The sequence below is a fragment of the Cnephaeus nilssonii genome, assembly GCF_951640355.1.
Source record: "Cnephaeus nilssonii genome assembly, chromosome: 4".
NCBI lineage: Eukaryota > Metazoa > Chordata > Mammalia > Chiroptera > Vespertilionidae > Cnephaeus > Cnephaeus nilssonii.
The window spans coordinates 60,718,072-60,731,444 of record NC_137075.1 but is presented as its reverse complement, the minus strand read 5'-3'; the positions used below and the strand labels follow the sequence as shown (position 1 = coordinate 60,731,444).

The following is a 13,373-nucleotide window of genomic DNA, read 5'->3' as shown; positions in this document are numbered from 1 at the left end:
ATGTTTATTGATTGGTATATTCTTCATTGTATATAATAGATAAAATTCATGTTGTATTTGTATAGGTTAGGGTTGCCCGGTTAAATCTGAACTTCAGATGAACACCAAATTGGTATCTGAAATTCAAAATTTACTGGGGATCCTGTTTTTTATTTGTTAAATCTGGCAACTCTTGTACAGATGTCTCCCCCAATTATTTCTATTGATTATTAATTGGCAGTTACACAAAACTGAGGGACCGAGTTCATGTTGTTGCTAAAGTCATGCTTTCTCCCAGGGACAGAGAGGAGACGTTTCAGCTCCGTGAGACTGTGATCTTAAAGAGCAGGCAGCTTTCCTGGAAAGAGTTTCTAAATCTATTATCAGTGTAATCATCATGGAAATATTTGATGAGAACACTGCATCACGCTGTATAATACATTTAAGTAGAAAAGTCAAAGCAGTGGTATTTTCATCAGGCCTTTGGGCGTCAGGAGAAAATAGTCCCACACTCAGCGAATATAGATAGGTCTGTCTTGGGCTGTGTTAAATCCAATTGTGTGGAGGTTCTGAATAATCAGGAGCGACGGCATAAGCACTTTCTCTTCAAAGTGATTTTACAGAAAGCATTCTTTCCTAAGGAAGGTACACACAGAGCTCTCATACCAGTAATGCTGAAAGAGCACTAATGTATCAATTTATGGGCGCTGGTGTCATGAGCTGGAGCTGCAAATTGTATTCAGATTTTAAGCTCCACTCGCGGTTGCTGTTGAGGGAAGTTCCCTTCCCGTGATCATGCCTATTTCACAAACTTCTGGAACACTGTTTTTGTTCCCTTTTGGGGGAGAGAGCCTGCAAGGCTCTTTGCAGTAAGTTCTAACTTCACTTTGCGACGCCAACTCAAACATCATGAAAAACAATGGTTAGGTTTTCCTCACTGAAAGGGGGGTGGGGAGAATTTGAGTTGGGCTATGTAATTTCAGCTTCCCTAAGTAAGTCCTTTGGAAAGTTGTGGGGGGAACAAGTGTGTGATTTTGGTCTTGGCGTACAACTTTGGAACTTTTTTTTTTTTTTTCAAATGTCTACCGTGGATTTTCAGAATAGATTTCTTCCCTGTACCATATGTTCCATAGCTCAGTGATAAGTCTGATGTGGGTGCCAAATTTTTCAACAACTTTTACTTTCCAGAGGAGGGTTAAACAGCTCTCTTAATAACTTGAAAGAAAAAAAATTTCAAGGTTTACCGCAGTTCTTAGTCACAGGCTAAATGTTTTCAAGCGTTTTATGACTTTGAGCCTACTTGGTCTGAAGAATATCCTCCAAGAAGAAGGAAGCAGGAAGCGTTCAAAATGGAGTCCTTCTGAAACAGAGATAGTACCGTTGGCACTGAGCACGAGTGCGTGTTATCTTTATGTGGTCTCAGGTGCCTAATCTTGCTTGGTTGCATTTCGTCACTTGCTCTCTGTAAATAATCTTGGAAACATCAAGGGTGCTGAGTCATGAATCCATGTTGTCATTCGGTCCATGCTCGTTTCAGTGGCGTGTACAGTGAAGTCATTCCCCTTCTGACCCTAATGAGTATGAACAGATAGGTGCGTTTTGTGGATGTATTTTCCCTCACCATTAAAAGTGATACTTCAGGTGAGCAGGAAGAGTCATGTTCATTGAAAAGTAAACACAGAATCAATGGCCATCGCAAATTAATTGCTCTGTTGTCTGGGTAGGTTGGCATCCCTCTCCTGAGCCTTGAATCTTCCCCACTCTGCCTATAATGATGATTGTCTCCCCTATTTAAAATAAAAAATAAGAGTCTTCTCTCACACTGTTTAATCACTATCCTATCTGTGCTACTTCTTTTTACCGCGGGACCTCTTACATCAATAGCCGATGCTCACTGTCCCCGTCATCCATGGTTGCATTACGCTGGGGTAGGTCCTGTAATGCCACCATGTATATCCGCAGGGCAGGCATGGTACAGAGCGCTAATCCTGCTTCTGCATCACCATCTGAACAAAATGTGTTTCTGAATAGACTGTGCATGATGTACATTCCAAGAAGCACACACAGGACACTTTCTTACCTTTGTCATTATTTCCTCTCTTCTAGGTATCTCAGTAACGAAGAAGACGCATACATGTAAGTAATGCTTTATTTTCTTGTCCCAAGTTTTCTGAAGAATTGGAATTCGCATATGTCTGGCTGCTGTGACCCTTCAAGTATAAACTAATGTTTCAGCTGTGATCCATGGTCAACAGAGGTCATATTTTTCTACCTGTAGTGGTTGGAAGGGGTACATTTCCACCTGTGTGTACTGAGTGTGTGTTAAAGAGAGTCTAGGCATATTCTGATGAGTTCTAGTGATTGAAGCCATTAAGCTATAGAAAATCATAAAATCTAGCTGGGAGGATCAGTTATTTACTTACTTATCATTCTTACCCTGGATCCTTCTTAGAAGAGTTATGTTTCTAGGAAACATCACCTTGATTTCTTTTAAACTTTGGTCTCCTTTTCCTCACCACTAGTTCACGATGTAGGCTGTCTTGTACTTGTGTCTGTGGAGCAGAGATACTGACTGGGAATAGGTGCTGTTGTTCGACCATGAGTGTGGCCTCCAAGGGCCCTGGTTAATGGCATCGGCAGTCTGATGTGGAAATGTGCGCTGGATTTATACTCTGTACTCATTACCCACTTCTCAGGTTCAACTGCTTTCATCAATTGCCTTCATTCAAACTGTACCATAAGTTTACAAACTCACGTCAATGTAAAGTGTTGTGATTTTCAATCTGAGCAATAATGTTTGACTGTGCTTTGAATCTCAGGATGAAATGAGTACACCATTGATGCAGGCAGTCAACGTTCACTGTACTTGACCAGCATATTTAGACTTTGAATTAATAGCGTCATTAGAATTTCATAACTATTTTAGACCACAGATATGTGCTACCTATGAGATATGTTTGGGCATCCTTCTAAGGCAAGGAGTGGAGATATTTATGGCACAATCTAGGGCCGACAAAGACATGTCCCCAAATTTTTCCTAATTACACTTTAAAAATTTTTTATTTCTTGTGAAACATTTGGGGAAAAAAATCTGTTTAACATCAAAATAGTTTATCTTATGCCTCAGTTGATTCTTGAAACCTGCTCTTGGGTTTGTCTGTCTGTCTATCTGTATTTGTAGCAAACAAAAAAGCAAACAAAAAGAAATCCCACTAAATCTGATGGCTGCCTTACTTTTAGGGCCCAGTCCTACAGTCTCCCCACATTGCTCTCCCAGGGGCTTCAGTGGAATATTTGTTTGAGGAAAGATGAAAAGGTCAGGCCTGTAATGGACACTTGATCAGAGCAGCACCTCCATCTTTCAACACATAGTTCCAGTTGGCTGTCCCTTCGTCAGGGTAGCCTGTGGCCCTTAGCTTTTGGGGGGATGTTTTGTTGTCGTCGTCGTCGTTGTTCTTGCTGTTGTCGGTGCATAATTGAGCTCATGATGACTGAGAGATTGACAGTACAGGAGACTGAAGTCCTCTGTATATCCGCAGGGCAGGCATGGTACAGAGCGCTTCCTTGCACAGCCTTGCCCATGAGCTCGTCCCTGGCCTGGAGGGACCCACTCTAGAGGTGGTAAGTAATTCAGTCTTTCTGCTAGCTCAGTCCTGGGCCTCTCCCAAACAGGGGCGGATGATTGTGCCTACTGTTTCTGGTGGTTTGGGGTATGGACTCCTGGCCACCTGGCAATATACAGAAAGCCACTGACTATTTGCATTGTGACTTGGCTCTTGGATAAGTGAATAGAACCACTAGTTCAACTCCATTTGATACCAAAAGTCCTCCTCAACTACCAGTGAGACAGAGACTGTAGATTTTCATTAATATATAGACTGTCCATCCATAAGGATCTTCAAGGAATTGTCATTCCTGAGAGTAATTTCATTGGTCTGTTGTAGAAACAATCACCTGTGGTTGGATTTAAATTCATGGGAGGATTTAGGTGACAGCATGAGAGTGGTAGCTAGTGATGAAAATCTGGATTTCTAGTAAGAGGCAACAAACTTGGTTGGTCTTGCAGCAAAGGCTTAACTAACTCCATCAGCTATCAAGACACAGCCAGAGTGGGTGGATTTTGATTGCCTTTCTAACTAAGAAAATGAGCAGGGAAATTCTTACACATTAAGCATAAAGTAAATGTAGAAAGGCTTAAAATAAAGCTTTCTTTATGTAATTCAAATATTAAATTGACAGAAAGATTTAGATCAGAAATCACCTTAGTTTTTTGATTAATATTTACTCTCATGATTTGGGGGAGGGGGCCTAAAATAAAATGGCAAGTCAAGTTGGGCAGCATGGCACCTGAATAGACAGCTGACACAAAACTTTGCACATACCAAGAAGAAATTGAATTGTCCAAGTTGTGTGTTAGTAAAAGTCTTATGCCACTTAAACGTGGAGATTGTTTTTGTCACCACACTCAGCAGACAGCCCATCATATTTCTGATCTTAGCATCTCTACAGGGCCCACAACTTGTGAGGAGGAAGAAAATCAACCACTTCTTTCTCTAATAACAGCCACCCAAATGACTTCTTTAGCATCTGTCGGATTCAGCTTGAAAACGAAACTGTCCAAACTTGCCTATAAGTTGTCTTAAGATGTTAAATTCCAGCTCCTCTTAAATCATCTTGACATCTGTTCTTCAAAAAGTTTCACTATCAGTGAAGTGTATGAATTAATTTATGTCCTGTCTCACAACTTCCATTTTTAGCCAGGGTTCTGGAAACCTTGGTCAAGGCTTGACTACATAATCATCGACAGCTCAAGTCACCCCCCATTAGCACTTTCAATCTGGGTTTCCTAACTGCCCTCACAGAGAGATTGTTCAACTTACAAATTAACATGTACAGTTGTAGAATATATTATCAGACCATAGTGTCAGCTCACAGGTACACCAGTCAGAGGTACAAGAACTACAAAATGAACCTGACTAGTTGTGACACCTGATAATATTTTAGGCCACCTTATTACCTGGAAAGCACAGGTATTGCTTTTCAAAAAAAAATGTTTTAATAGAGTTGAGCCAGAAATTCCCAGGAAAGGAAATCTTATTGTTAGCTTCAGAGGACTCCATAAGCATGGTCTTTGGAGAACTCATTCTCCTGAGTTCCTGAAAAGAGAACCTTTTGTGTTTGTCATTAACTTTACTTGACCAGTGGGAAAAGGCAAAGCTTTGGGGCTTCTAGTACCAAGTCATCAGGACCAAATTGGTCAAGGAATTCTTACATTTTTGCTGTTCTTCAATTGTTGATTGGAAATATTGCTGTTGGTTTTGGGTGTGGGAACATAAAAGGGAGTTATTACTTGTAGGATAGGAACATAGTAGAGAAATTTTACACTGTGGTATAGAATTTCAATCCAATTTTTGTGGTGATTATATAGCACCTGTATTTGGTTGGACACTTTGAGGATTGCTTTTGTTATGGTGTTTCACAAGTTTGTTCTGGTCTCTTTCCTGCTGAAATAGTACCATGTGGAGAAGTATCTTTTTCTTGGAATCGACTGCTATCTTGGTTTTTCCTATTTGCCAAGGACAACTGGTCATTGGTCCTGACTTCTTACTTAATCTAATTCTGTTTCAATAATTCCACATGCACTAAAATGTTAGAATATGACAAATATGGAGGAGAAGTGAAAAATGCAATAGATCATCTTAACTGCTTCCAGCTACTGGGAAGTTTAGCATCATGGATCATAACTTCAGGAATCATATCAGCCAGCCCATCACAGATCACTAAGATACCTGGTAGGCTTCCAGAAGCAATAGATCACTGTTACTTCCTTGTGTTCTCATCCTTGTTTATATCCCTTATTCTTCCTGTTTTAGTCTGTTCTGCTTGCTTTCTTCCACATTCAGAAGCAGGCACTTACAAACATGCAGAAACTGCAGGTTATTCAGGAAGCAGTCAGAAAAATGTGTCCTTTTTTCCAATTTAATGTCACTTTCCCCAATAAATAACAAAATAAATTATGCTTCCAAACCCTCCAAAATATTTTAATTTTAACATAAATTACCATTAAAAGGTAAATTAGTACATTTTGTTTGGCTGTAGCAGGCTACTCCCTAAAATATAAAATTAAAATACTGTATTATTTATAAAGAGATTTAGTCCTCAATAGTAAAAATATTTTTGGGAAAAAAAAGGATAGTTCTTTGAGAAATAATCTTTTATACCTGTAAAAATAAAAAGTGTTCATTGCAACCATGTAAAGTAGAATAGACTTTTTACCCCAATTATAGAGACTTGGCTTTGAATTTGACTTAGAGAAAATTGGTTTCAAGGCCTCAACCTTCTCTCCTTGGGCATTTGTTGACATCATAAAACCAACCCAACAATTTGTCACCATTGTTGTCATTTACTCAGGAGGTCCAAGAACGAGAATAACTGTATTTTCTGGTATTCTTTTCCTTTCCTTGAGGCCATTCCTTTTTATTATAGACTCTTAGCAACCCAAACTTGGGGCTCACACACATTATTTTCACAGTCCAGGAAAACTCAAGAACCATTCTTGGCAAAGCTAATGGAAGGTGCTTTGGTTGTATAGTTAATAGGTTGCCATGACAACCCATGTGACTCATGGCGTGACTCACAGCAATTATAATTCCAATTGCTGGCTGGGTGTTTATTAGAAGAGACCTGAGAAGAAGCCACTCTGAAGTTCTTTTAGTAGGCTTTCATCCAGATCCTCTCTACCCATTGACAACAGTCAGCAAAAGAGAGAAGCAAATGCTCATAAAGGAGCCAGAGGATTGATTTCTTAGCTTGCTAAGGCCACTGGCTATCCCAGACATTAAGCTTGCATGATGATGGGCTTGTTGGCCTCTTAGAGGGCTAACCAATGGACAAGGGTTTATTGAGGAATTACTGTGTGCTGACAGGTTCTTTGCCCTCAAGGTTGAAGGTGGGAACTTGGTGGGGGAAGGGGGAGACCACATAGTCACAAAAAACAATCTGAAACACAAACATGAAGTGTACCATTTTTAGAAAATTCAGTTCACACTGGAAAGCAGACTAAGCTGGAAGTGTGGAGAGGAGAAATAAATTAGAGAGACCCTCCAGGATTCTGATGCTGTGATCCAAGCATACAATAGCATTAACGGGAAAGGGGAAGATTGAACGTTGGGTGCAAAAAAAAAAAAATTTAAAAAAAATCCCTCCTGCTCATTTATACCCATTCTCACCCAGAGTAACACCTCTTCAGTCCCTTCAAAGTCAACTAGTCCAAAGAAGTAAAAATCCCCCTGTACTATCTGGAAACATATTGCCTTGTTTAGACTCAGCCGGTATGACTAGAGCCAAGTCCTCCTGAGCTTAACAGGATTTCTCTGCCTCATCATATTAAGATATAAATGGACTGTGCTTGGCCCTGCCAGTCAGTTCTTCCAAGGTAGAAGTTTCACATAGTATTACAGCCCACAGTTTATGGTGACAATCTGTGAATTCCATTAAAATAAAAAAGAAGAAGAATAGTTAACTAAGTGTTTCCATCAGAGCATCCAGCTGATTCAAGTTTGCTCTGTTAGTAGACTTCAGATTCATGAATTGGACTGGGACAAAAAGTATTTGTGTTCTGATTTCATAACAAGGGTTTAAAAGGGTGTGTTGAGATGGTGAGAATGGCTCTTCAAAATCAATGACCACTACTAGGGAGAAAACAGAAGTGGCTAGCCTACCACGTACTGGAGTATACTTGATAGATTTATTATATATTTAATAAAACTCATACACAATTGGATTGATCTTTAAAGAAGAGCTGGATGTCTAATACACCAGGCATTACATTTAGGGCTTTCTATGCATGACCTCATTCAATCTTCTCATCAGCTCCGTGAGCTTTGTACTACATGCACCCCCATTGTAGATGAGAACATTTATCTTAGAGATCAGTAACTTAGAGAAGTGAAAAAATTTCCAAACCCATCCAGCTGGTAATGGGCAGGGCCAGGACCCAAAATAGAGTAGGGTGACACCTTGCATGTACATGAATGCCACACCATTATCTCCAATATCAACATTGGGTAATAGTTTGGGAGCACTTACTGAGTGCTAGATGCTTTTCTAAGCACTTTTATAAGCATTAATTTATTTCATCTTTACCACAATCTTGTGCTACTATCCCCACTCTATAGTAGTAGATAAAAACTGAGGCCCAGTGTCCTACAACTAGCTAGCATGTGGTGGATTTAAAGCCAAGCCACAGAGCCTCAATGCTTCAACAAAGAACTTCATTCCTTAGAGTGGCCTTTCCAATCTAAACTAAAGGAAGAAAGCCAAGTGTAACACAGTCCTTCTTACAGTTGACTCAGATTTTCTTATGCCACACAACTATTCACCTTCGAAGTGTGGCGAACCAACTGATTATAAAAAACGGTAGGTTATTCCCACTACATGAAAACATTCATTTAAACAAGGTAGTCTACTCGAAACTATGCAACCTTCTTAACCTTAAAATGATTGTTACTTATCTTTTTAACAATCTAACCTAATTCATGAAAGAACAGGCATCCACGTAATGTCACTGTTCATACAACTCAACTAATTCCATAATAAAAATATAGTTCCAAGTGGCCACTTCTGCTTCTAAGATAGTTGTGTTTCCCATGCTAACCATAATGTATGTTTCTTACAGCAATTTTCCACTGCAACATAGCCTTCAGTGGACATTCGTGAGATTTATAATAAATGTGGGCATTATTCGCTTGTCAGACCAACTTGATAATTCATTGCCACTAAGAGGTGGTATGATTCAGGATACTGTGGTTTCTCGAAACCTAACCAAAAACAAACAAAACCATCAAAGCTAAAAAAAAAAATGCCTAGGGAACTGAAATTTATATCCAAAGGGCACATAAGAGAATTAAATATCTAGGCTTTGAGTATGATTAAGCACACCTGAATTTAGGACTGACTGACTTTGCAGTTAACATCAGCTTCTCTCTTTGCAGCCAAAGGAATAAAAACGTAGGAGAAGCAGGGGTGCCCAAGTGTTTGAAATATGAAGAACGTTATTGGTCTGCATTCACTTTCTCTATAAATTCCATGACACTTTTTTACACTAACTTTAGTGTATCTGTAGTCCCATGGCCCTTCGGATATAACTGATGTCCGTATCTGTATAGTGACTAAGGTTTTGTTTCCAAGCTATTCAGTTACCCTTTTTCCTCTGCCTGCCCAAGATTCCTTACAGTGGAATTCTCTTCATTCCACCTCTGGGGAAACTATTTTCCTAGATAGGAGTGATAGCTCTCCCGTTTTACCTTGTTGATCACCTAGACATCGATTCCAGCTCTTCATGCCCTAAATAATTAACAGCCATGCATAATAATTAGAAGGCATATTAAGGAGCAGAAAATGCTAGAATGGGCAAGATTAAGGTTTAGATTCAGGGAAAGAGACTTAATCTATAAGTCCTTTATTTAAAACTAGAGGCCCAATGCACAAAATTCGTGCAAGGGGCTCAGCCCTCGCAGTCCCGGCTTCATCTGGAAAGTCGTCCAGATGGTCGTCCTGCTGTTTGGCTGTTCAGTCAATTTGCATATTATGCTTTTATTATTATAGATGTTCTTCTTTAGAGGAGATGACATGGTGATAATCTGGATACCTATAGGACAGGGATGTAGGGAAGGAATGCTGGACAGCAGACCACAGCCAGTTCCTGTGGAAAGAGGGCAGGGCTGGTGTCAGAAAGATTTTCTTAGCTTAGCATTTCCATCCCCTCCTCTGTGCTTAGCCCTGTGTTAGGCACCATGTAGTGTATAAAGTTTAATTCATAACCCTCCCTCTCCACTGGTTTAGTCTGCATCAGAGGAGAATAAAGGACAGACCCGCTTGAGGAACTTCCAGTAATGAAAGAACTGCAGGAAAACACAGGGTTGTGATTAGAGGTGGGCTGTCCCTCTGAGCTGGGACACTCGTGGTGAGCTGAGCTTGATCTGGAAGGGTAACAAGGATTAGGTGTGATCAGGTGGATCCGTGGAGGGCTTGGAGGATGATGGTGAAGGCCTGTCTGACTAGAGGAGAGTAATAACAAGGAAAAGAGAGGACGTGGAGAACAGAATTAAGGTTTGGGCTTTATCTCGTCACCAATGCGGAGCCACAGAATGTGTGGAAAACACAGCAACCTGTAAACAATGCTTTTATTGCCACCACCATTTAGTTACATGCCTAAGACGGTCCATACTTCAGCCCCTTCTCTGAACTCAGACAGAATTTGTATCTTTAGATGGAAGTTCTTCTCTGGCCTTTCCTAGGATTAACTGTATAGAAAACGCACTAATTGAGCAGGTAAAAGCTGGTCCAAAAAGGGTAGGCTGTTCTGATTATTATAGAAAAAGAGTATTTCACTTTTTCTCCATCTCCCCAGTTTTAAGGTCTAATTGTAAGACCAGTCCTTGCCATCTCATCAAATTCAAAAGGATGAAACGAGCAGTGAAACTCGAAAAATACATATGCACCTTGAATTACGTGGCTAATGGTTCTCTTTGCTTTCTTTCATTTGTACAGCTAATTGGCTGGAGGCTACTGTAATGCATTAGGAGTCTGTGCCTCTCCAACCCTTTTAAACTCAGCCACACTTAGCTCTCTAAAACTTGAGCCCCCAATTCCAACCTTGTTCACACCTTAGGCAGGCAAAGTAAACTGCGGTGCTTATTATTTTCTCATCAAAGAATTATGCCCCTCACACAACTGAACGAGGATAATTAACTTCCTTTTCTCTTTGCTGGTATTTCTTAATTTTCCAAGAATGATTTGCTGTTGTTTCACTGAAAGAACACGGAGATCTGTTAGAGACATTTCCATTGGCTACGCGTTCATAAAAGTCTTCAGTATAGAATGAACCGTATCACGTTAATTTATCTGTCTCTCCTCCACCGTGTCTTTTTTGTGTCGACAAAACTGAAAAGCCACTTTCCCTCACCAAGTGGGGCATCAGGATAATTGATTGTTACCAGCCTGTGCTGTTAGTAGATGGGATAACGCCAGCGCCTCTAGAGAACAGGTGAAAACTAAACTCTGTCCCCCGAGGCCAATGAAATAGCTGTTTGGTCCCTTGTGTGAAACTTCCTAATAACTTAACTGGGCAGCCTCTGGGTCCCTGGAGGGTTTCTCCACAAGAGTATTCCCTCTCTTTGTTAAGATTGCTTATTAAAAATGATTTTATAATGAAGTTGCCTCAAATAGCAGCTCTTTTCCTGGTTGTCCTTGAAGCCGTGGCGAAGAATCTTAGAGACAACTGTGTAGGGTTTTCCTCCTTGTTAAAAACTTCTCTCTTACCACTGTTACTCTTGATTTTTAAGGAGACAAAGTCTAAGTGACACAAGTCCCACTCCGGTTGATTATGTCGCTTAAAACCCTGAGCAAGGCATTATTGGTAGTTTAGCTTGTCATTGGGGCTCCGGAGGCGGATTGATCTCCGTGGATTGGGGACATTTAAGTCTGCGGTGGGAACAAGGCTGCCGGGCTTCCCCGGAGAGCAGCGACGGAGGAATGCTATCGCTAGGTCTGCCCCTGACGGCATCAAAGCAATGATTTCCAATTATTTCATCTCTTTGGTCCTGGATTTATCCTACCTGCAAACTAACGACGTGACTGCCACAAGGGTCTGTCACGAGGAGGAATCAAATAATAAAAAAGGAGTATTGCATCCTTTGCTATCTATCCATGCACCGTATAAACCCGAAGAGTTTCCCAAAGGGTAGGCAAGTGAGAGAAAAATATCGGCGTGTTGTTGCTCACATCAGCAGCCTGGCTTTGGGGCTTGAGTAGGGTTTCAGGATGCTGGTATATGTAACAGAAAAAATGATAGACCCGTTGTCAGGGAGACTCCCCACTGGAAACAACTACTTCAGACTTGGTCTCCCAGCGGCCAGGCAACTCAGGAAACAACAAACCGTATAAAGTTGTTAGTGACAGCTTTAGCTTGAAATATTTCTTTGTCGTAAAGACTTATCAGGCAGTAAATCTGCAGAGCACTCAAGGTGCGGCCCGGCACTCCTGCTCTGCTGTGTGACTGTCGCAGGGCAGCGATGGCAGGAGGGCCTGCTGTCAGCACGTTAGTGCTGAGAGCGGAGTCTGGCCTAGTGATGCTAAGCGTCCATGTGCTGAGGACACTCCTAGGCTCCATTCTGATCTCTGAGACCCGGCACAGGAGAAAAGACCACTTTCCCCTTCAGCAATTCCAGCTCTTCCCTCCCCCAGATCAAAAGAAAAGGAAAAGGAAAATGAAGGCCTGCTCTGGAATTTCACCGTCAGCAGGATCTTCTTATTCCACTTCCTTATTAGCCGCCGAGGGGTTTCCATTGCCTGAGGAGTCCAACCTTCTTAGCACAGCCCTCGAGGCCCTCCACACTCTGATCTTTATCTTTCCACAGCTCTTTCCTTGACTTCTACTAAGTCTTTGCCATCCTTGGTGACTGGTTCCTAGAAGATTCTGTGCATGGGCATTCCCCAGTGCCTTTGCTTCGCCTGCACCTTTGTCTTAGAAGGCCCTTCACTAACTACTGCACCTGTAGAAGTCTTACTGCTCCTCCAAAGGCCGACACCAGTGGCACTTGCCACACAAAGCCTTCCCCAACCCTACCTTGTTCATTGCTCCAGGTCCTCTACCCACGTTGTGAAGGTGACAGTACAGAAAATGCCTTGTTGAATGTAGACAGTTGTTGTGTGTGTAGCTTTGTCCCACTAAATATGCTTTATTTATCTTTGTATCCTTTGGGCTTAGCAGGTGATTGGTATCTACAATGGGCTCATTTAATATCTGTAGGATTTAAATAAGTGTATGTGTGTGTGTGCACCTACACAATTGTATGACCAGACACTCTTGTTGAACATTTGAGTCTAGGGAAAAATAGTAATCTTTCCATGGTTAACAGCTGTAAGGAAAACAGAGATTTACTATTTGAAACTATATGGTGAGATTTGTACTATAGTTTTTTGGAAACCAATATTACAACTCAAAAGGCTTCTTGTTGTCTGGCAATGTACCACATGTATGCTGAGGCTTAGGACGGATTGCTTTAAAGTTTCCTTTAGTAGTTTGTGAGATTCAAGTCAGAATCCCATCCAACAGGTTTAACAATACTTGTCTATCATTCTAAAGATGAAGAGTGGGTTATTTTTCTGAGTTTGCATTATCAATACAAGATTTTATAAACCAGATAATCAAATTTATAGAGTAAACAAGAGACATTTTTAGTGATCATTGGTGTCTATTTACATGTAAAAGAGAAAACTACATACCAGAGAAAAGAATTGGCCCATCTTTCCAACAATGGAGGGCATATTCTATCAAGGGAAATGTCCTGTATTTGTCTGGTCTGTAGAGAAAAAAGTGATCCTTATATGTT

General features: G+C 40.9%; 1 protein-coding gene across 1 annotated transcript in view; it reads left to right on the top strand.

The window, feature by feature from the left end:
- RORA (RAR related orphan receptor A) overlaps positions 1 to 13,373 on the top strand; it is a 711,378-nt gene that overhangs the window by 530,946 nt on the left and 167,059 nt on the right. The window contains exon 3 of the mRNA XM_079768378.1: positions 2,086 to 2,115. Within this exon, the coding sequence (XP_079624504.1) occupies positions 2,086 to 2,115 (30 nt within the window). The remainder of the gene's footprint in view (positions 1 to 2,085; positions 2,116 to 13,373) is intronic.